The sequence below is a fragment of the Lynx canadensis genome, chromosome D4 (genome assembly GCF_007474595.2).
Source record: "Lynx canadensis isolate LIC74 chromosome D4, mLynCan4.pri.v2, whole genome shotgun sequence".
Taxonomy (NCBI): Eukaryota; Metazoa; Chordata; class Mammalia; order Carnivora; family Felidae; genus Lynx; species Lynx canadensis.
The window spans coordinates 56,766,557-56,791,577 of record NC_044315.2 but is presented as its reverse complement, the minus strand read 5'-3'; the positions used below and the strand labels follow the sequence as shown (position 1 = coordinate 56,791,577).

Genomic DNA, 25,021 nt, shown 5'->3' with positions numbered 1-25,021 from the left:
CATCTATGCTAGGCATTTAATCCTAATGACTTTATAGAAATATATTAAAAAAAAAATTTAACCCTAAGGTAAGACATATACCTTACAATGCAACAAAGTTCCCATCTGCTTAAACATATATTTATTATGTATTTATATTATAAAACAAAAGTCTTACAAAACAATACTTTTCCTTATTAATTACAACTCTATCTTTTTTTTCTAAGTCTTTCTCCTCTTTCACCTGCTAAAGGGATTTCAGGACTAATGAATCAGACTTGTAGGTTGAAAAAAACACTGCTTTGGGTGTACAATTTCCACGTTGCAGATTAAGTGAAACATAGAGATGTTAAGTAACTTTTCCAAGGTCTCGGACTTAAAACAGTGATATCTGAAATTCAAATCTGGATTCAAAAGCCTATACTTCTTGCAGTCCACAGCTTTCTCCCTGCAGTATTAATGCCAAAACCATATCAAAAGAAAACACTAATGCTTCAATTTATGCCCACATAAACCAAGGCAAAGAAAAATAAGTAAATTCTATAAAACTATGGTGGTATTGAATAATCAAAAAATCAAAGCTGCAAACAAGTAATATACCTATGATTTCTTTCATATACATTTATGTAAAAGTCTGAAATATCACTGCTTAGCCTCTACTTTACTTCATAGCTGTCTACCATAACAAACAGAATACTGATGAAGAATACATAAATATCCTACCTGGTCCTTGAAAAAAATTTCTGCAAGAATCAACAAAATTTACTAAGTGTCCTTTTTTTTAATGTTTTCATTTAAACATTTACTTATTTATTTTGAGAGATGGGGGGGGGGAGAGAGAGAGAGAGAGAGAGAGAAACCCAAACAGGATCTGCACTGTCAGCACCGAGCCCAAGGTGGGGCTCAAACTCATGTACCGTGAGATCATGACCTGAGCCAAAATTAAGAGTTGGACACTTAACCAACTGAGCTACCCAGGCGCCCCCATAAGCGTCTTTTTAAACCAAAAGACAAACAAGTATGTACGTCAAACTTCAACTAACAAAGCCAATGACTAATCCTAAAGTAAACACAGTCCAAGTTACAACTTGAGCACATACAGGTACTCAAATATACCTCTTTACATGTTTTCTAAATAAACAAACCTCGGACAGAACAGAGTTTACATTAATACACAATCAGATTTCTATGGTTACTATTTATCAGAAATAATTCAAGCTTAGTTATACAATGAACAGCACTAGGTCAGTGTAGCCATTTATCCACCTAATTCCTTCATTAGGCAATTAACTCTCTCACAGGCTATAGTGGAGTATAAAGAAACAACAGGACATTAGTTAATTCACTCAGCTTAACATAACTTCAATACCTGAAACCATTATAGTAATATACCTTATCTTGCACCTAACTCACTATTTCTATTTCTTGAAATCCATTAACTACCCTACAGAGAAGCCCACAGGGAATTGCTGATACATACACACATTAAATCAGATGCTTATTTTTCTGTGTGTGTGTGTGTGTGTGTGTGTGTCCCTGCCCCCTAAATCAGATGTTTATTGAACGTTACTTATTCTGTGAATGATTCTGTGGTCCTGTTTAAGATACCTCAAACTAGCTACAAGCTAGAACTCAAGTCATCAAAGTGTGTGTGTGTATGTGCACACAGGGTGAGGAAGAACATATGTGTCTGTGTGTGTGTCTGTTTGTGGTTTTTTGTTTTTAATATTTAGGTTGGGGTAATATCTTGAAATGTTGATGCTGTAAATAAATAATGTTCAAAGTCAAACTGCAAAATAGAAGTGTTATTTGCAAGTACTCTGTACAATCATTAGCATACTGATTAATCATTAGCATAATAATCAAAATATCAGTTAATGATAAGAGCTCTTATATCTTTGTGATACAAAGCACTAATATAAAAAAATAGGCGGGGCACCTGGGTGGCTCAGTCGGTTAAAGCGTCCTCAGCTCAGGTCAAGATCTCGCAGTCAGTGAGTTCGGGTCCCACATCGGGCTCTGTGCTGTCAGCACAGGGCCTGGAGCCCGTTTCAGACTCTGTGTCTCCCTCTCTCTCTGCTCCTCCCCCACTCATGCGCGCGCTCGCTCTCTCTCTCTCTCTCTCTCTCTCTCTCTCTCTCTCTCTCGGTCTCTCAAAGATGAATAAATGTTAAAAAAATATATATTTTTAAAAATAGGCAAAGGGCACCAATATGTGATTCATAATGAGGATAAATGAATTTCCACTTTAACATGAAAATTTATTTAACTTCATACATGTACAAAGTACATTTAGAAAATTCATGAAATTTACAAGAAAATGAAAATAAAATATCAATAATAGAGACAGAAAAATGGATGCTGGTGAGGGTTTGGTGAGATGAGCACTCTTATACACAACTCATGAAAATATAAACTGATAGGAAGTGGTACATAAAACAAACTCCTTTTCTTTCTGCAAATTTCACAAATTATATAAAGAGACTTAAAAAATAGTCATTTGCTGAGGTCTAAAAATCCCAACTTCTGGGACTTGGTCCTTGAGATATAACTAGAAATGGAACCAGAAATTTATTGACAAGTTGTTTTGTTTTAGTGATTTTTTTTTTTAATAGCTTACCTCCCTTCTCTAGTGGCAACAAAGCATATATAGATCTAGATCTCAAGAAAGACAGCAAGTTTTCTAGACATTATAAAATAGCATTCACAGATCATAGCAAGAAACACCTGTTACTGCCCTGAAAGACTAGAGGTTGTAAGTGACTCTAGATTGCAATTCTGCTAGAAATGGCTGGATCATTCTAACCAAAGCAACAGATACAGACAATATAAAGACTAGTTTGCCACAATCCTCAAATATTAAATATTGGTGCCTTATTTCATTTCAGTGATTTATTGTGGTTTACTTCATTACAATGATCTCTTAACAGTGAGCAAATTAGAATTATTGATATAGCAATTAATACATGATCTGGTCTATTTTGTTTATTTTTCATATACAATCTCAAATAGCTCATAAATTGCTATCATAATTTCAATAAACCATTACATTGGTACACTGTAACTTAATAGAATTTTAACATACTAGGTTTCCAAAAATCCTTTTCAGTTTCCCAAAAGTAAAGGTATAAACCCACAGAAGACTTATCAAATTCTAATCTATATGATAATATTCCACTAGGAAAAAGAAATCAGGATAAATTGCACATAAAGTATGATACAAGTTTATGTAAAAAGAAAAAAGTTTATATATATATGAGTGTGTATACATATATATGCATATAATGTCCCAATATAATGATTACCTTTCTCATTTTACATAAAAAGTGTCTGTATTTCAGTGGAAGCCCAACCAATTAATTCCCAAGTATGTTTTATATCTTAGGTCAGGCTTATGAATAGTTTCCAGCTACTAAACTTTTCAGAACAATTATACCTACCACTCTGCACCAAGTCTTTTTTAAAACTGCACAGTAAATTTTATCTGTCAACTTGACCCTCACTCCAATCCAGTAAGACTGATACAGGTATTATCTTTCCCATTTGGACAGAAGATGTTTCTGAATGAAGTTAAAAGACTTAGAGATAAAATTTTAATTACTACCTAGGTGAAACTCAAAACAGTTTTCCTGAATCCAAAATCTTAGATTTTCTATTATACCACGTCCTCCCAAGCAAACAGAAACGACAGCTATAGTGACACTCTGATTCATAGCCATCAGTGCACCAAGTTATCTTTCCCTAAACATTACTTATAAAGATTTTTCACTTTCTAAAGCACTATCCTATATTATTAATTTTTATAGTAAGGCTGAAAAATCTGAATTCAGCTTTACAGGATGTTAAAGGAGTAACTTCTGTGAGTCCAGTGCCCTCATCTGTAAAATGAGAATAAAAGATAAACTAACAAGGTTATTAGAATTAAATAATTAATGTTTACCTGCTTATTGGCAGACAGATTGGCAAAGAAGAAAGGCTTATTAGATGTTAGCTTCAGTATTTCAATGATTCTAAGATGGTAGGACATTTTCTCATTTAACAACTGAAATCAAAATGTGTCTTAAAATAAATTATGTGATTTTTTCCCAAAGACGACACACAGGTGACCAATAAACACATGAAAAGATGCTCAAGTTATCATTATAGAACTGCAAATCAAAAACAGTGAAATATCATCTCAAACCAGTCAGAATGGCTACTATGAAGAAGACAAGAAATAAGTGTTGGAGAGAATGTGGAGAAGAAGGAACCCTCGTGCACCACTGGTGGGAAAGTAAATTGGTACAACCACTGTGGAGAACAATATGAAGGTTCCACAAAAAAAATTAAAAATAGCAATGCCACAGGACCCAAAAGATATATGCATCCCTAGGTTTATTGCAGCATTATTTACAATAGCCAAGATAGGAAAGCAACACAAGTGTCCACAAATAGATCATGAAGAAAATGTGGATATATACAAAATGGAGTATTATTGAGCCATAAAAAAAAAAAAAAAAAAAAAGACGTATCTTGCTATTTGTGACAGTATGTATGGACCTAGACGGTATTCTGCTAAGTGAAATAAGTCAGAGAAAGATAAAAACTGTATGATTTCATTTATATGTAGAATCTTAAAAAAAAAAAAAATTTACAGGTGCATCTGGGTGGCTCAGTTGGTTGACTGTTGGACTCCTGATTTTGGCTCAGGTCATGATCCCAGGGTTATGAGATCAAGCCTTGTGTCAGGCTCCGCACTGAGTGTGGAGCCTGCTTAAACTTCTCTCTTTCCCTCCTTCTCATCCTTCTCCCCCCCCCCCCTCTCTATCTCTCCCTCTGCCCCTCCTCTGCTCATCGTCATGCACATGTTCTCTCAAAAAAAAAAAAAAAATTACAAACAACAACAAAAACAGAAACAGACTCAAGTAGAGAACAAACTAGTAGGGAGGGAAGGAGGCAAGATGGGCAAAATAGGTAAAGATGATGAAGGACAGTGGGAGATACAGGCTTTCAGTTATGGAATGAGTAAGTCACGAGGATCAAAGACACAGTATAGGGAACATAGTAAATGGTAATGTAATAACACTATATGGTGACAGATGGTAACTACACTTGTGATGAACATAGAGTTGTCAAATCATTAGGTTATAATTAATATATATCATTGTGTGTCAACTACACTTCAACTTCAAAAAAAATTGAAAGCAAAAAGTCAAATATGTGTTGTAATTCAATGAATAGTATTTTTTTCTTAATGGTACATAAAATAATGACATTCCTTACAATCTCTGGCTTCCTGCAGTTGACAAAATGGGGTATATTATGATGAGTAAATGTTTACCCTGCCACCATTCCTCCACCCAAAGATCTACAAAGAGTAGATCAAATCTAGACCTCTAACCATGATCTCCCAAGTCATGTTTCCAATTGTAAAACATGGACAGACTGCAAGCACCTCAAATTTAACATGTCCAAAACAAAAATCCTCATCTCCCCTGAAGCTTTTATTCTATTTCATATCCCAATTAATGACACCACAATGAAAAACCTGACTCTACTTTTACCTCCTTCTTCCTCTTCCTCTCCCAGCTGAGGCCTTTTCTGTCTCTCAGTTGAAAGCAAACACTCCGTTTCTACACCTCATTTTGTTCTGCACCTCTATTTTAGAAATTATCCAACTGTATCTTGCAACATATTTAGTTGTACACATGGCTATCTCCCCATCTTGGCTATTTCTTACTCTTATATACTCAGGGTGACTAGTTCAATGCCTCACCCATACTTAAGTGTTCAACAAATGTTTATGGAATTGATCACATCCTCTTTGTAAGTTTCAGAATACTTAAGCCTCTAAGGAGAAAAAAAGTACTATCCAAGAGTAAAAGTTACTACAATTTAAAAGGGAATTTCACACATAGGATCTCATTCAGAGTTTACTTCTCAACTCTAAGAGATACATTGAACAGACAGCAACACTTTGTTTTTAAATTATAACTTAATAGGGGCGCCTGGGTGGCTCAGTCAGTTGAGCGTCCGACTTCAGCTCAGGTCATGATCTCACAGCTCATGAGTTCGAGCCCTGCGTCAGGCTCTGTGCTGACAGCTCAGAGCCTAGAGCCTGCTTCAGATTCTGTGTCCCCCTCTCTCTCTCCGTCCCACCCCTGCTTGTGCTCTGTCTCTCTCTTTCAAAAAGGAATAATCATAAAAAAATTTTTAATTATAACTTAATAGTCAAAAGGCTTCCTGAAAGTTTTCAGTGACAGAAAAAAATCAAACTCAAATCTAATTACAAATCCTGTGCTTTCAGTTTACAAAGTTCTTCTGCCCCTGCCTCAGTCTCATTCCCACTCAATTTCCACCCTAATATACAAGGGCCCCATAGTTGGGCTATACCTATCTCTCTAGCCTCATTTTAACCCATGTTTTCTCTTTCTTTGTGTACACCAGCAATATTTGCCTTCTTTCAGCTCCTCATCCTCAACACAAGGCCTTTATACATACTATTTCCTCTGCCTAGAATATGCTTTTCCTTCCTTCGCCAGGTTAAGGCCTCCTTTTCCTCCAGATCTCAGTTCAATCTTCATTAGGTGAGGCTTCTCTGAACTGGACAGGTAACTTTCCCCATAACATGTTGTCTTAACTCACCTTTGTAGCACAGATCATGGTTGTATTTTTTTCTACTTGTAATTTTAATTGGTATGACTCTGCTTAATGTCTAGCTCTCACTAATCTGTGTAACTTTCAAGAAGGCAGGGTTGTCCGTTTTTTAATCACAATCCTGCCCCCTCGTACCTACAATAGCTGCTTGAAAGAATGAACGAATGAAACCTTTAGCACCCTTCTCAAACTTGCTAAATCATCCCCACCATCTCATTTTCAGCTGCTAATCTTTCATCCTAGTTTATAGGGAAATCAGTCATCATCTCCCCTTTACCCCCATCTCATCTTTAAGTTTTATTTAAGCAATCTCTACACCCAAAGTGAGGCTTGAACTCATGACCCAGAGATCAAGAATTCCATGCTCTACTGACTGAGCCAACCAGGCACCCCTACCCCATCTCATCTTGACTTTCCCCTTCAAGCTCCAAAACATCCAAATTTCATCTCTCTTGAGACCACATTCAACCCTTCTCTTTACTGCAATTCTTCTGAATGAGTACCATACACTTCCTAATTCCATTTTGCTTCCCAAATACTCCTCAACCACTGTAATATGATGCCTACTCTCCCTCTACTTGTAATGAAACTGCTCTAGTCTTCAAGTCCAGTGAACTAGGTTGGTTGGTTTTACCTTCAACCAGTATCACACATCTCTAGCGTCCAATCATTCCTTCTTGAAATTCTCTCTACTCCAGGCTTTAGGCAGTGACAGCATTCTCTATCTTCCTGCAGTTCTGACCAGACCTATCAACACTTCTGCCCATTAGCTCATTTTTCTCCTTTTTTATCCTCCAGACAAGCAAAGTTATTCAAGCTAGTGGCTTTACTTCCAAATACCTACAACTTTCAAATATTTACCTCTAATGTACACTTCTCTATTAACTATAGATCTACATTTTCTTCAGGTACTATTTAAGGGTCATCTGCAAGAAGACTGATACTTTCAACTCAACATATATTATAGGTAACTTACCATATCCATAAACTCAATTGAACCTAACAAATTTCCTTCCTCTCTGTTTTTTGTTCCTTAACTGAGAAACCTAGGATGACTTCCAGCTTCCTGACTTAGATGAATGAGGTCACAGAGCTGGATGAGAACCAATACCATTTTTAAAGTAAAAAAAAAAAAAAAAGTGCTCTTTCTAGCCCTGGGATAGTGCCAAACATTTTCAAGACAATTATTTGAGCAACACTCTGCTATAGGTATTTTCATCATCTCTAGTACTAGCTCCTTAGTCCAAGGCACTATCCATCTCTCACCTCGACACTCCAAGTAGGCCCCTTCTTCCAGTGTTGCTAACCATGGCTTCCCACACCAGTTCATTCACCACAAAGTTGCCATTTGTAAAAACATAAGTCAAAGCACTGCTCTTGCTTTGCTCTTGCTTAGAGCTGTTCAGTTAAGTGCAATGCTGTTTAGAATAATCAAACTCTTTGGTATGACCTAGTATGATCATTAGTCTCTGCCTACCTCTCTATATACCATACTTCCTTCCAATAATCCCTTTTCTCCTTCCCCTCAAAATATTTGCTTCCAATCCACTCTGCCTAAAAAACTTACCTCAGATCTCTGACTGATGAGTCCTTCTCATCATTCTGGTCTCAGCTCAAATGCCACCTCAGTGAGGCCTTCCTGGACAATCCTATTTCCTCCCATTCAGATCACTCTCAGTCCCTTACCTTACTTTCTTCACTGTACTTATTTTCTGAGGTTTATTATTCATTTATTTTATTTTGGTATCTTCTTTTAATAGAATGAAATTCCATTAAGAATAGGAACTCAAGGGGGCACCTGACTGGCTCAGTCCAAAAAGCACACAACTCTTGATCTTGGAGTTGTTCAAGCCCCACATTAGATGCAGAGATTATAAAAGAATAAACTTTGAAAAATAAAAATAAAAAAATAATGACAAACTTAAAAATAAATGGGAACTTAAGGAGCAGCTGGCTATCTCAGTCGGTAGAGCATACAACTCTTGATCTCAGGCTCATGAGTGAGGTGACTCACATTGGTCCAAAGGTAACCTGAATAAATAAAACTTCAAAAAACAAAGAATAGGAACTTAATACTTTTGATGTGGAAATTAAGATTCAATGAGATTAAGTAACATATGTAAGGGGGACATAACTCCTAGGTGGTAGAGATGTGTATTTACCAACTCCAGTCTAAAACCAAAGCTTTTTAACATCTACCCTGTATTACAGTAGCAAAAACATAGTTGAGACTAAACAGCTAGAAAGATAAACTGGAGAGTATGATCAGATAGGTGACAAAGTTAAAGATTCCAAAAGCAGAGCATGAACAGGGGTGGGGGGCACGTAGGTGGCCAAGCAGTGGTTAAGCAGTTAAGCAACTGAGTCTTGATTTCAGCTCAGGTCATCTCAAGGTTAGGGAGTTCCAGCCCCACATTGGGTTCTGCGCTATGACAATGCACAACAGCCTGCTTGAGATATTTTCTCTTTCTCTCCCTCTCTTCTTCCCTCCCTCCCTTCCTCCTTCCCTCCCTAGCGAATAAAAACAAAAAGCACACAATAGAGCACGCAAGAAATGGAAAGCATAAAGCGAAAGAACAATAGCATACCAGAACTACAAGGGTCTCAACTATAGGGCCTCACTTGTACTAATCCTCCAGATACACACATCCATCTATCCACCTACCTCCTCCCTCTCTCTCTCCCTCCCTCCCTCCCTCTCCCTCCCTCTCTCTCTCTCTTCCTCTCTCCCTCTCTCTCTTCCTCTCTCCCTCTCTCTCTCCCTCTTCCTCTCCCCCTCTGCCCCTCCCATGAGCTTTATCTCAAAATAAACAAACTTAAAAAAAAAAAAAAAAAAAAAGAAAGGCAGAGCCCCAATCCAAGGAGTGACATGTTTTACAATGTGATCATGGGTGTGGATGGCTGAAATGAGGTGGAGATAGATGTATCATTTACCCCTTTCTCCTCAGCAAACATTTTATCCTTTTAGACATGAAGGTCCTATAAATCTGAGTCACAACTAGTAGATTGAAATCATGTTAAGTGAGCTAGCCATTTGATTAAATCATTTTTAGCCCTCTTTAATCACATATAAAAGCAATTATCTTCCCATTGCCCAACTGCCAGTCTTTCTTTAGCTTCTAGGCGAATCTTCCTCATGCACTGTCCTCTAGCCTCTTAACATCACATACAATAAAACACTATAAAAATTAATAAAGCAAACAGTTCCAAGAGAAAATTAACAGCCCAACACAATCCATAGTCCTATCTGTTCTCCATTTCCAAGTAAGTACTTACTGCAGAAGCAGCAATAGAAAACAAAACAGATTTTTCTTGGAAATCTTTATTTCCTAATGGCTTAGAACTGCTTTTCCCTATTTATAAGATTCTTTAGAAGATAGTTGGTATACAAACACCCTAACACAAACTTGTTCCTGTCATATTGACATTTTTGTTTTAACCACTGTGGAGGTCACTAACATAAAAAGAAGCCCTCATAACTGTTTTCCTTTGATGCCATGGGTCTCTCTCACACATTCAGTGGATAGATGCTTTTGGAGCTAGCACTTGAGAATGAACATTTTATTTTTATTGAAGAAAATAAATAGAAAAATGAAATAGTTTCCTTGGTAAGTTGAACTCAAAATTCTACCAAATGTCTACATTTTTATTCCATTTCTCAGTAACCACAGAAAGAATCTTGACAAAGCAGGAAATGAAAAGCTGGTTACCTAACTTTCCTCATCCAGAGCAGTTACACCTAAGTATTCTACACAGAAGGAAATAGGGCTTATTTTTAAAAGACTAGAAAAATGGATTTCACTGCTTTTCTGCAATAGTTCAAATCTCATCAAGAAATTTTAATCTACATTCAATCTAAATTACTCCTGTTTTAAGTGTCTTTAATTTCTCCCTCTCTCCCCCACTTAATCTACACACTGTCACCAGATTAATAAATACACTAAAACAGTGCTTTCATCATGTCAGACAGATTCAAATTTAACAAACCCATAGCATGATACTATCTCAGCCACTGGGAAAAACATTCTATTTAGTCCTTACAACACTCCTATTATGCAGAATATCTGAATGGTTTTTAAATATCTCCCACAAGGTGCTTATTAGTCACAGGGGGCAGAGAGGAAGTGGGGGGGAGGGAGGAGTCAAACAATATTTGACCAAGTAATCAAAATTTGTATCACCAACAAATGACAATGTGTACATTCTGATGTTGATACCCTGAGAAGGACACAACATGAACTATGTAGTTCTCCAGTTCAGGATGCTTAACATCAGACAAACCAAAAAACTGACAAACATTCTACTACAAAAGGACAGGGGCTTGTATTCTTTAAAAAACAAAAAACAGGGCGCCTGGGTGGCGCAGTCGGTTAAGCGTCCGACTTCAGCCAGGTCACGATCTCGCGGTCCGTGAGTTCGAGCCCCGCGTCAGGCTCTGGGCTGATGGCTCAGAGCCTGGAGCCTGTTTCCGATTCTGTGTCTCCCTCTCTCTCTGCCCCTCCCCCGTTCATGCTCTGTCTCTGTCTCAAAAATAAATAAACGTTAAAAAAAAAAAATTTAAAAAAAAAACAAAAAACAAAAACAAAAAAGCCAACGTTCAAAAAAAAAAAAAACTTTTTAAGACTGTGGAAATGTTCCATATTGAAAGAGGCTAAAGACACATAACCACTAAATGTAAATGCCAACTCAGACTGGATTCTATAACTGAAAAAGAAAAATGTTATAATGGACGTTTGACAATTGGGACAACTTGTTCACCTCTACATTCTCAGTGTGTCCAATGGTGCCTGACATATACAAAGCTGATAAATACTTCGGAATAACTTCTCTCTTTAGAAAAATGGTATTCTTTTTTAAAAGTATATAATGCCATTAAGTTCAGGGACCAAGCTATTATCTTTGATCAACATCAAAAACACTAACTCAGTATTTCTTTCAATAAAATCATGGCCACAAATTTTAGTCTTAAATGTGAGAAAGCATCTCAACATAATGGATTTCTTCACATCATTAAAAAAAATTATCAAGCCTGTAGGATTAACATGTAAAAGTTATGTATTAATGCCTGTGAAATGGTTTGATAACCTGGCCAAATGCTGAGAACTAAGGGCCATTCAATTCTCTTTTTTTTTTTAATATCAGAAAAAATTACTAGGAAAGTAAATTGATAGATTTTGGAAAACTGTTTCATATTATCATACACATAACCATGACCCAGAAATTTTAAACCCAGATATATATACACCCCTCTGAAATACACACAAGGTAGGACCAAAAGATATAAATGTAAGATGAGAGGCACCTGGGTAGCTTAGTTGGTTAAGTGTCCAATTTCAGCTCAGGTCATGATCTCACAGTTCGTGAGCTCAAGCCCCACATCTGTCTCCCTGTTGTCAGTACAGAGCCCACTTCAGATCCTGTTTCCTGCTCTCTCTGCCTTTCCTCCACTCATGTTCTCTCTCTCTTGCTCTAAAATAAACATTTAAAAAATAAATAAATGGTTAGATGAGGAAAAAATGTCCAAAGACAAATAAATTGTGGTATATTCATACAATGAGATACTACACAGCAATTAAAATTGAACTATCGCGGGGCGCCTGGGTGGCGCCGTCGGTTAAGCGTCCGACTTCAGGCAGGTCACGATCTCGCGCTCCGTGAGTTCGAGCCCCGCGTCAGGCTCTGGGCTGATGGCTCAGAGCCTGGAGCCTGCTTCCGATTCTGTGTCTCCCTCTCTCTCTGCCCCTCCCTCGTTCATGCTCTGTCTCTCTCTGTCCCAAAAATAAATAAACGTTGAAAAAAAAATTTTTTTTTTTTAAAAACTGAACTATCGCTATATGCATCAAGTAGAAACATCTGACAAGCATGTTAAGCCAACAAAACCAGTCCAAAAGAAATACTGTATAATTCCATTTATGAAAAGTTCAATGTCAATTACATCTTGGTTTTTTAAAAAGTTCAAAAACACGGGTACCTGGGTGGCTCAGTTGGTTAAGCGTCAGACTTCAGCTCAGGTCATGTTCTTGCGGTTTGTGAGTTCAAGCTCCAAATCAGGCACTGGGGCCCACGTTGGATCTTAAGTCTCCACCTCTCTCTCTGCCCCTCCCTGCTTGCAGGCACATGTGCACATTCTCTCCCTCTCTCTCTCAAAAATAAACATTTTTTTTTTTAAAGTTCAAAAACAAGCAAAATTTTATGCTCAATTTTCCAGTGAATCTAAACGTGCTCTAAGAAAATGAAGTTTACTAAAACAACAACAAAAATAAAAACAAAAACAAAAAAATAAAAGAAAATGAAGTTTACTAGGGCACCTGGCTGGCTCAGTGAGTAGACCACACAACTCTTAATCTTGGAGTTGGGAGTTCATGCCCCACGTGGGGTGTAGAGATTAAAAATAAAATCTTTAAAAAATAAAATATGGGGCACCTGGGTGGCTCAGTTGGTTGGGCATCTAACTTCGACTCAGGTTATCATCTCATGATTCAGGAGTTCAAGCCCCACATCAGGCTCTGTGCTGACAGCTCAGAGCAATGGAGCCTGCTTCAGACTCTTTGTCTCCCTCTCTCTCTCTGCCCCTCCCTTGCTCATGCTGTCCCTCTCTCTCTTTCTCTCTCAAAAATAAATTTAAAAAATAAAATGAAAATAGGGGTGCCTGGAGTGATTTGGTCAGTTGAGTGTCCTACTCTTGATTTCAGCTCAGGTCATGATGCCAAGGTTGTAGAATCGAGCCCTAAGTTAGGCTCTGCACTACGCATGGAGCCTGCCTAAGATTCTCTCTCTCTCCCTCTGCCCCTCTCCTCAGTTCATGCTCTCTCAAAAATAAATTAAATATTTTTAAAAATGAAGTTTAGGGTGCCCTGGGTAGCTCAGTCAGTTAAGCATCTGACTTTGGCTCAGGTCATGATCTCACTGTTGGTGAGCTCGTGCCCTGCTTTCTCTCTCTCTGCTCCTCATGGTATTCTCTCTCTGCCCCTCCCTCACTTGTGCCCTCTTTCTCTCAAACAAAATAAATTAAATGAAGTTTATTAAAAAAAAAAAATACCGCCACGCCTAGGTGGCTCAGTCTGTTAAGCATCCAACTTTGGCTCAGGTCAATCTCATGGTTCCTAAGTTCACACCCGGCATCAGGCTGTCTGCTGTCAGCACAGACCCCACTTCAGATCCTCTACGCACCCCCGCCCCCCCCACCATCTCTGCCCCTCTCTCTCAAAAATAAAATAAACATTTTAAAAAATAATAAAAATAGGAGCCCCTAGGTGGCTCAGTCGGTTGGGCATCCTACTTCAGCCCACAGCTCAGGTCATATCACAACTGGGGAGTTCAAGCTCCTAGTTGGGCTCTGCGCTGACAGGTCAGAGCCTGAAGCCTACTTCTGTCTCTCTCTCTCTCTGCCCCTCCCCCACTCACGCGCACGAGCACACATTCTCTCTCTCTCATATAAATAAACATTTAAAAAAGTGTTTTAAATAAAATAAAAATTAAAAATACCAAGCTAAACTACTCTGCTGTTACAGTCAGATAATGTTAGCTTTGGGAAGGTGAGAGGAAGTAATGATTGACAGGAACACTAAGAAGGGCATCTGAGGTATTAGTGTTCTCTCTCTTGACCACAGTAATGGTCATGTGTATGTGTTCACTTTGTGATAATTCAGTGAGCCATACACCTAAGATTTTTGTACTTTTCTGTACATATGCTACAAATCAAAAAAGTTTTAATATATAAAGAGCAAATCTTCCCTGACCTTTAATAATGACAGTCAACAGGACTATATAAAACATTCCCCAAACTTAAAGAATCTTACTTTAAAAGTTAGAAAAACTAGGGGCGCCTGGGTGGCTCAGTCAGTTGAGCATCCGACTTCGGCGCAGGTCAAGATCTCACAGTTTGTGGGTTCGAGCCCTGCATCAGGCTCTGTGCTGACCGCTTACTCAAAGCCTGGAGCCTGCTTCAGATTCTGTGTCTCCTCTCTCTGCCCCTCCCCAGTTCACGCTTTGTCTCACTCTGTTTCTCAGAAATAAATCAATGTAAAAAAAAAAGTTAGAAAAACTAGTGCAGTATCTCCCCACTCCAGTAAGAACTTATTCTGCTTATCCTAAATCAAACCTAATAGTCCTAATAAATTCTGGGTTTACCTAAGAAAGGAGATCTTGGGTTTGGGGTTTTGTGTGTGTTTGTTTGTTTGTTTTTAACTTTTATTTGCATTTATTTTATGCTGATTTACTCCCACCCTAAGTTTTTGTTTCTTCAGGGATAGCTTTTTCTTCTGCGCAATCTCTTCCGCTTTAGGAACAATCTACTCTTCTTAAGGATCATCTCAATGTGGCAGGGAGAGCTCATGTATGAGTTTAATCCAGCCATGATCTCTATAAATTCTGCATCTCATCTTGAGGCTTTGTTCACTGGATGTGCTCCATGATCAAAGAATCTACACCTAATCCTTAAGTTCAGCATTACTCTCTGCATTTTTAAGCATGTGCAATAAAAATTCAGTACTTTTTTTGGGCCACCAATGCTGTGTCCAGCCCCACTGTTTGGCCTGGGCACACCTACCAATTCCACCATTGTAGCCATGGACCAGCACACGCTGCTTCAGTAAAGTTCCATCTTTCAGGTACTTGGTGGCTTTTCTGATATGCATACCCTTGATGGCCTGGGCAGTTTCACTTGCGTTCTTAAAGTGAACATGAAGATTTGAACCTCCTGATTTGCATGATTTTGTAGGGTTTTCTGGGTCAAGGGAACAGCGAACCATTTTCAGAGATCACCTCAGGCAGCTTACAGGAAGAGAGAAGAAAGGAGAGGTTTTAAAACCTATCTAGATTCTGGGGCTCCTGGGTGGCTCAGTCGGTTAAGCGTCCAACTTTGGCTCAGGGCATGATCTCGAGATTTGTTAAGTTTGAGTGCCACATCAGGCTCTGCACTGTCAGTGCTTAAGATTCTCTCCCTCTCTGCCCCTGTCCCACTCACACTCTCTCAATAACTTAAAAAACAAAAACAAAACAAAAAACCTATTTAGATTCCTAGGACTCTTATCTGCTATATAGATATGCATCATAAACAGGCAGAGAGAAGGTAGTCAACAAATATTTACTAATGACAAATAGCCCAAACTTTAAACAAATTCACATAGCAAAGTCTAAAATACATAGCACAGGCAAAACCCAATTCACTGGCCCAAAGTACAACTTCCAGAAATCCCACTTTTAGAAACTAAGAAATTACAGAACATACTGCTTTTAAGGACAAGAACAATTTATGACAACAGCTATCCGTGGCAGAGGACATTGGTCCTTCGCCCTTTTACTGCTGCCTGGCTCAGACAAGACACTATTAATTTCCTGATGCCATAGCTAAATGAAAGGAACCCAGCAGCAATTCTGCTTTTAAGGGCAGAGACTACTCAAACCATGGTGTGATGGAAACCCAGCAGCAAGGAGTTAGCTGAGGCAGATGACAATGTTAGGGGAAAAAATAAGGTGTAAAGAAAATACTTGACCAATCTGCTCTTATACCTAAAAATTCTAAAATCATTACTATTTCTACTTTCCACAGTGGCAGTAAACCAAAATATATCTAAGGTCCCCCACAGCCTAAAATTGACCTACAATCAATATTGTTCTGAATGTCCATCAGAATTCACTAAGAGTTTCCCAGTATTATTCTATCAGTCAACTAGGTAATCAGTGATAATAAATAAGTTTTTTTTTTAATTTTTAAGGTTTATTCATTTTTTCAGAGACAGAGCGTGAGTTGGGGAGGGGCAGAGAGAGAGGGAGACACAGAATCTGAAACAGGCTCCAGGTTCTGAGCTGTCAGCACAGAGCCAGATGCGGGGCCTGAACTCACAGACGGCAAGATCATGAACTGAGCTGAAGTCGGACGCTTAACCAACTGAGCCACCCAGGTGCCCCTAAATATAAGCTTTTCTAAGGGTGAGCCAATGTAACAGACTTGGTATACTTCTCATCACTAGTGGTATTATTTTGTTCTGACTGACTGATTTTATTATTTGAGAGAGAGCATGTGCAAGCAGGGGAGAGGGACATAGGGAGAGAGAGAAACTTAAGCAGGTTCCAAGCTCAACACAGAGCCTGATGCAGGGCTCGATCCCACAACCCTGGGATCATGCATGACCTGAGCCGAAATCAAGAGTAGGATGCTCAACAAACTGAGCCACCCAGGCTCCCCCTGTTCTGTTTTTAAAACACAAGTAATTCATGTTCAATATGCAAAACAAAATGTTTTTGCAAAAATACTTCTGGAAGTGTATTTTTTTAATTTAAATTCTAGTTCATTTACATTGTAATATTAGTTTCAGGTATACAATATAGTGATTCAACACTTCCATACATCACCCGGTGCTCATCACAAGTGTATCCTAAATCCCCACCACCTATTTAACCCATCCCTCAACCCAATTCTCTGGTAACCATTAGTTTGTTCTCTATAGTTAAGAGTCTGTTTCTTGGGGAGCCTGGGTGGCTCAGTCGGTTGAGCATCACACTTCGGCTCAGGTCATGACCTCGCAGTTTGTGAGTTTGAGCCCCGAGTCAGGCTCTGTGCTGACAGCTCGGAGCCTGGAGCCTGCTTCAGATTCTGTGTCTCCCTCTCTCTCTGACCCTCCCCCATTCATGCTCTGTCTCTCACATAAATAAACATTAAAAAAATTTTTTTTTTAAAGAGTCTATTTCTTGGTTTGCCTCTCTTTTCCCCCGCTTCGCTCATTTGTTTCTTAAATTCCATGAGTGAAATCATATGGTATTGGTCTTTCTAGGATTTTGCTTAGTATAATGCTCTCTAGCTCCATTCACATCATTTCAAATGGCAAGATTTCACTCTTTTTTTGTGGCCAATATTCCATATTATATATCTCCACATCTCTTTATCCATTCATTGATCAATGGACACTTGGGCTGTTTCCATAGTTTGGCTATTACAGATAGCACTGATATAAACATCGGGTGCATGTATCAATATGGAAGATAATTTTAAAATAGTACAAAGAAGGTCACCTGGGTGGCTCAGTCATTAAGCATCTGACTTTGGCTCAGATCATGATCTCCCGGTTGACAAGCAAGAGAGCCCCGCCTCGGGTAAAACACGGGAGCCCCGCCTCGGGTAAAACACGGGAGCCCCGCCTCGGGTAAAACACGGGAGCCCCGCCTCGGGTAAACACGGGAGCCCCGCCTCGGGTAAAACACGGGAGCCCCGCCTCGGGTAAAACACGGGAGCCCCGCCTCGGGTAAAACACGGGAGCCCCGCCTCGGGTAAAACACGGGAGCCCCGCCTCGGTAAAACACGGGAGCCCCGCCTCGGGTAAAACACGGGAGCCCCGCCTCGGGTAAAACACGGGAGCCCCGCCTCGGGTAAAACACGGGAGCCCCGCCTCGGGTAAAACACGGGAGCCCCGCCTCGGGTAAAACACGGGAGCCCCGCCTCGGGTAAAACACGGGAGCCCCGCCTCGGGTAAAACACGGGAGCCCCGCCTCGGGTAAAGACACGGGAGCCCCGCCTCGGGTAAAACACGGGAGCCCCGCCTAGGGGTAAAACACGGGAGCCCCGCCTCGGGTAAAACACGGGAGCCCCGCCTCGGGTAAAACACGGGAGCCCCGCCTCGGGTAAAACACGGGAGCCCCGCCTCGGGTAAAACACGGGAGCCCCGCCTCGGGTAAAACACGGGAGGGATATTTTCATACTTTCCTTCCTTCCTTTCTTTCCTTTCCTTCCTTTCTTCCCTTTCCTTCCTTCCTTTCTCTCTCTCCTTTCTCCCTCCCCCCGCCCCCCCTTGGATTCTCTCTCCCACTGCTCCTCACTCACTTGTGCCTCTCTCAAAAAATAAATGGTACAAAAAAGATTAAAAAAAAAAAGACAAGTACATGAAATCACAGGTCAAACTTAAAAGCTGAGGTCTTTGGTCTTACTGGTAGGCATAAAATATTACCTATTGGTAAAGACCTGCCTCTCATAGAAGATGCTGATCTGAGATGATGAGGCATATGATTTGCTAATGGGTCCAGCTGAGTGTCATTATACCAAGAAAACAGCAATGAGCAAATCACACACAAAGTCCAGGAGGAAAGCTGATAGGAGATCTCCAAATATAACAAAACCACATACAAGGATGTTCCTGGTAGCATTGTTATAGTAGCAAAATGAAAAAAAAAAATTACATCCATCAATATGAAATTGGTTGAATTATATATGCTTGTAAAATGGAATACTCAGGGTGCCTGGGTGACTCATTCAGTTAAGTATCCAACTCTTGATTTTGGTTCAGGTCATGAGCACCCCTGCCATGTGCTCGCTGTCTTCTAAAATAAAATAAACTTTAAAAAAATGGAATACTCTGTAGCTATTAAAAAGAATGATTTAGGGGCGCCTGGGTGGCTCAGTTGGTTAAGCATCTGACAGGTCATGATCTCACGCCTTGTGGGTTTGAGCCCCATGTCAGGCTCTGTGCTGACAGCTCGGAGCCTGGAGCATGCTTCCGATTCTGTCTCCTCTCTCTGCCTCTCCCCTGCTCATGCTCTGTCTCTCTCAAAAAGAAATAAACATTAAAATTTTTTTTTAAAAAAAGAATGATTTAGATTCATAGAAGGTGATAGGAAAATTAAGTTTTTTGTGTTTTTTTTTTTAACGTTTATTTATTTTCGAGACAGAGAGAGGCAGAGCATGAACGGGGGAGGGGCAGAGAGAGAGAGAGACACACAGAATCAGAAGCAGGGTCCAGGCTCTGAGCCATCAGCCCAGAGCCCGACGCGGGGCTCGAACTCGCGGATCGCGAGATCGTGACCTGAGCCGAAGTCGGCCGCTTAACCGACTGAGCCACCCAGGCGCCCTGGAAAATTAAGTTTTTTAAAGAGGGGAGTATTGTATAATTCAGTTGTAGATTGTATATATTCATATGTAATGAAAATTTCTAGGATATTCAAGAAACAGTAAAGAGTAGTTACCTATAAGAGAACAAGGACTAGCAGAGTGGAGAACTTTTTACTTTCACTTCACATCCTAAACTGTTTCAATTTATCATGCATATATACCACCATTACAATAAAAAAAATGAAAGCAATGAAAAAAAAGTTAATGGAATAATGGTAGTGGTAGGAATACGATGATTTTTGTTTTCCTTTTTATACTTTCTTGCATTTTCCCAATTTTCTTTTTTTTAACGTTTTATTGGGTTTTCTTTTAATGTTTATTTTTGAGAGAGAGCACAAGCAGGGAAGGTGGAGAGAGAGGGAGAATCTGAAGTAGCCTCCACACTGTCATGGCAAAGGTCAACACAGGGTTTGAACCCAGGAACTGTGAGATCTTGACCTGAACCAAACTCACTCAACTGACTGAGCCACCCACTCGACTTTCCCAATTTTCTATAATTAACAATGTATTGGGGCACCTGGCTGATTCTGTCAGAAGAGCATATGATTCCTGATCTCAGGGTACTGAGTTCAAGCCCCACACTGGGCATATAGATTACTTAAAAATAATTAAAAAAAAAAAAAAAAGCATTAGCACATATTGCTTTTTATATCCCCAAAACTATTTTTTTGTTTTTGATTTAACAAGTGTAACTTCTGGCTCAAATGAGGGAGGGGGATTCATAGCTCAATTATAAATATTGTGGCAATTACAAAGAAATATGGAAAGACTTCATTCTCAAAATGAATATCATTTGTTTGGAAAACCTATCATGAACACCTAGATGCCAAAAGTTAAAGAAAATCCTTGATTTAGCTTACTGGAGTTGCTCATGTGGTACTAACCCCTAAGGAAGCAAAGAGATGGCAGTATTATGAGGAAGTTGTGCCAAATTTTTAAGGAAGAACTAAGTGAATTCTATGAAAGGATGTTTTCTTAAAATTTATCAAGTCCTGGGGCACCTGGGTGGCTCAGTTCGTTAAGCGTCCGACTTCAGCTCAGGTCACGATCTCACAGTCTGTGAGTTCGAGCCCCGCGTCGGGCTCTGTGCTGACAGCTCAGAGCCTGGAGCCTGCTTCAGATTCTGTGTCTCCCTCTCTCTCTGCCCCTTCCCCACTCATGCTCTGTCTCTCTCTGTCTCAAAAATAAATAAAAACATTAAAAAAATTTTTTTTAAAAATTTATCAAGTTTAACCTCCCACCCAATGTCGACATCTCTTTTAGAACACCCTTACCACTCAATTTCTACTTAAAATATCCTAAGTCAAAAAAAAAAAAAATCCTAAGTAGTCCATTGCCTTCAACAACAACTCTAATTGTTGGGGCACCTGGGTGGCTCAGTCGGTTGAGTGTTCGACTTCAGCTCAGGTCGTGATCTCTCAGTCTGTGAGTTCGAGCCCCACATCTGGCTCTGTGCTGACAGCTCAGAGCCTGGAGCCTGCTTCAGATTCTGTGTCTCCCTCTCTCCTTGCCCCTCCCCTCCTCATGTTCTGTCTCTCTCTGTCTCAAAAATAAATAAAAACGTTAAAAAAAAAATTAAAAAAAAAAAGAACAAATCTAGCTTCTTATAATTTTCAATCACTGGCCCAGCTGTCCCAGTTCTGTCCTCTGGAATTAAGTTTTTTAAACAATTTTTATTATCTTCATCTCCCTCTTTAATCGTCTCAAAACTAAATCTCTCAGGGCGCCTGGGTGGCTCAGTCGGTTAAGTGGCCGACTTCGGCTCGGGTCACGATCTCGCACTCTGTGAGTTCGAGCCCCGCATCGGGCTCTGTGCTGACAGCTCAGAGCCTGGAGCCTGTTTCGGATTCTGTGTCTCCCTCTCTCTCTGACCCTCCCCCGTTCATGCTGTCTCTCCCTGTCTCAAAAAAAATAAATAAACGTTAAAAAAAAAAAAATTTTTTTTAAATAAAAAAAAAAACTAAATCTCTCAATTCCTCAAATTGTTTCTACACCCTTCATCATTCTAATTACTTTCCTATAAAGAAATTCTAGTTTCTCAATGTGCCTCTTAGAATCAAATACTCCAAATGAACACAAAATTCCAGATCTGATCTGACCACTCTCATTACCTTCTTTGTCTGGGTCACCATAAACAGTATAAGATTAGTTGCCAGGCAGTATACAATTCATTGTCAAATTAGTGGTACTGTTCATACCACAAATGATTTATGTTTAAAGGAGTTCAGAGGTTAGAGTGTAAAGGAGAAAAAGACCACAGTGGACAGGAACTTAGGAAGTTTTCAACAACAACAAAAAGGTAGACTCTAAGTTGAGAAAGGAATAATACATTTTTGATAAGCAGAAAATTCAAAAAGAATATTTTTGGGGGTACAAATGCAGAACAGGAATGAGCAAAGTTAGTGCTAGAGCTAAGTATCTGCATAAGGATAAGCAAGAATATAGGGCCAAAAAGGAGAGCCCTTAACCTGTAGGCAATAAGGAATGATTAATGAGTTAGATCAAGAAACTGACTTCTTTAGATGTCTGGAGATAATTAAATACCAGTTTGCCAATTTCTACATCAGTTTTTACAACTGTTTGAACTTTGACTACAGGGAAAAAATCTCTAATTCAATTATACTCCAAGATGAACTGAAATTGAGTTATACAATATCATTACATAGGCTTATCTCATAATATGAACAACATTCCTATCTGCCAAAATATAACACAAAGAATATCATTTTAGAAAGATTTATTTTGATCCATTTCTGTAAGTTTCCCCAGAACGAATACTTTACCATTTAATATGAATACTTCTCTACAAGGTAACTACTTGTTTCAGTAATTAATAATCTTCAAGATCTTCATTCAAAAAACAATGACCTGCTGGCCTCCAATCCCTCAGGTTCAAAAGAAGAGAGATTCCACTAATATAACATGAATAAGGAAAGAAGAGGTTAGCTAAATAGCAGAATTTCTAGACAATGAAAGTTGACCCATATTAGAACAAATGAAAATAGCAGCAGCGCCTTCTCTGAAGTTATTTAAATTCAATTAAATAGGAATTTCTGGTTTAATAGTGTTCCTGCCTAAAGTGTCTTTCATAAAGACTAGCATTGTAATAAGGTATGGCAGTAGGGATTTTAACTGTCCAAGGGACATTGCAAAACCCAACCTCTCCCAAATCCTGCTACTCAACAGCAGGGATCTAAAGGAATAAATAGATTCCCAGCTGCTGAGAGAAACGTCTTACTAAAAGCAAAGCAAAATTCTCATTAATGAAAAATCAACCATGAAGAAAAAAAATTGTCTCGTAATCCCTGGAAATAGCCAAATCCATTTTGGGTTAATGCAGATTTAACAAAAACAGAGGAAGAGAACAGAGCAAAACAGTTCCCTTTGCCAGTAGCTGAGGGAAACACCTATCAGGGAAATCACAAATAACAATGCTTCTAATCCAGTGAGCCAAAAGAAATATGAACTCTATCTAGTGAACAGTACCAGGAAAATGCCCTTGTAGATAAATTCTCCCTCTCACCATCAAGCCACCTTATCCTATCTTGTTCAACACCATTATGATAGGCCATAACTTGAATTTTCCAAGATCAAATTCAATGGGTAATCCAAACCCTGTTTTTTTCTGATGAGATAATCTCTAAAATCACAGTCCTCACATGCATGTATTTATTCAAAGCCAGCGTTGAGCTTCTGTATCAGGTACCAGGAATACAAAAACCAGTAACAAACAGTCTCTACCCTCACGGAGCTTAATCCATGCACCTTGCCTCATCTTAAACCCCAAAGCTCTTGCCTTAAAATACCTTCTTAGAGGGGCCAACTGTTCTCAGTGAAAAAGCAATAAAGGCCCTTTAGTTACTGTAATAAAAGCTAATGAATATACACATAAATCATACATCTTATGTTCGCTCCAAAAAGGAGAGAAGACAACACAACTTTCCAAGTCGAATATGAGAATAAACTTAGCCTAGACTACAAAGAAGCCGGGAACGAGACAAGCAACAGAGGGGTGTAAGCGAAGAAATACACTAGAAGAAGGGATGTGACCGCTGTACCACACTGCGTTCAAACAACGATTAAAAGAACCTGCTACTAAGCCGCCTTTAGTTTCACGGTGCAGGGAAAAGGAAAAAAAGAATGGGAGACTGCCTACTCTTGAACCAACTATTCGCGGTCACCTAGCTAGTCCACTCTCACTAGACAAGAGCGCCAGTCACTGTTTAATAGGATCTGGGCCTGCCAGCCAACAACTCTGTCACATGGCCACTGGAATGGAGAGGTTAACAGTCCCTCACGTGAGAGTGAGGAAAAATAAGAAAGAGTGGAAAGAACTCTTTAAATGTTTATAAATGAGTTAACATAATCTACCCCCGAGGCACGGACGAGAAGTGAAGTTTGGAAAAGGTGGTACAGCAATGCCCACTGGAAGCTTGCGGGGACCCTTCGGCGGCCCGCGTCTTCCTCCCACCCTGCCACAGTCCACACACTCACCGCGCACACAGAGCAGCGACATGGCCGAGGCGCTGGCAAGTCGCCGCCGCACCCGGCAGCTCCCTCTTTCCTCTCAGCAGGTGCCGCGGCTGTTCCCGTAATCGGCCCCACAGGTCTGACCTCTCCACATGGTCCCCGTGGCAGGCAGCGTCCCGCCGCTCCCTTGAACCCGCTTCAATTCTCAACGTCTGACCGCACTCCCGATAGCTGTGAGTACGGGCAAGCAGGCAGGAGACTGGGCGCGGCACCACGGCGCCATCGCTAGGAGGCAGGAGCTACCGGGACTCTCTCCCACCCCGCCTTCACCCCACCGGGATTCCGGAGAGCTCCTAGAAGGAGCCAACCCGTGGCGCTCCGCCTCTCAGCCAATCAACTCACGCCTAGTCCGCCGACCCCTCCTCCCATAAGCCCAAAAGAGGTGGGGTTTCCTTCCTCTTTCCCTACATGCAAGAAGACAGCTCCTCCCTCTAATAAGGCTTGGAACTGAGAGGGCGGGGCTTCCCCACACCTGTGTCAGGAGATAACTGAAGCCCTCTGCTCCTCCCACGTGGACAGAGCTCCCACCCAAGATTCTTTTGATTGAAGAATTTTCATCGGACTTCTTTAAAGAGTCTATCCATTGGAGCCCACCGAGCACCTACTTATGGTAATTTAACAAGATCGTACCACGGGCGAGTTTTAATTACCAACTACAGAAAAAAAAAAGGAAAATAACTGAGTGAGCATAAAGTAAAATGTTTGGAGACTTCAGTTCTGTTTGTTTTATTTCTTTTTGAAGGGGGGGGGGGGACAGAGGAGCCAAAGCGGGCTCTGCACTGACAGCAGCAAGCCAGATTTGGGGCTCCAACTCACCAACCATGAGATCATGACCTGAGCCAAAACCAAGAATGGGAAGCTTAACCAAGTCACCCAGGCACCCCTTGGAGACGTCAGTTCTTATCTAGATCTTGTTTCCTTTTAAGTTTATTTATTTTGAGAGAGAATGCACAAGCAGGGCAGGGGCAGAGAGAGGAGAGAGAGAGAATCCCAAGCAGG

The 25,021-nt window shown here is 40.0% G+C and overlaps 1 protein-coding gene across 1 annotated transcript in view; it reads right to left on the bottom strand.

Moving 5' to 3' along the window:
* Positions 1 to 24,305, bottom strand: part of UNC13B (unc-13 homolog B) — a 221,437-nt gene extending 197,132 nt beyond the window's left edge. Inside the window, exon 1 of the mRNA XM_032595668.1 lies at positions 23,987 to 24,305. Coding sequence (XP_032451559.1) covers positions 23,987 to 24,008 — 22 coding nt within the window. The 5' untranslated portion in view covers positions 24,009 to 24,305. The remainder of the gene's footprint in view (positions 1 to 23,986) is intronic.
* Between the last annotated feature and the right edge of the window lie 716 nt (positions 24,306 to 25,021).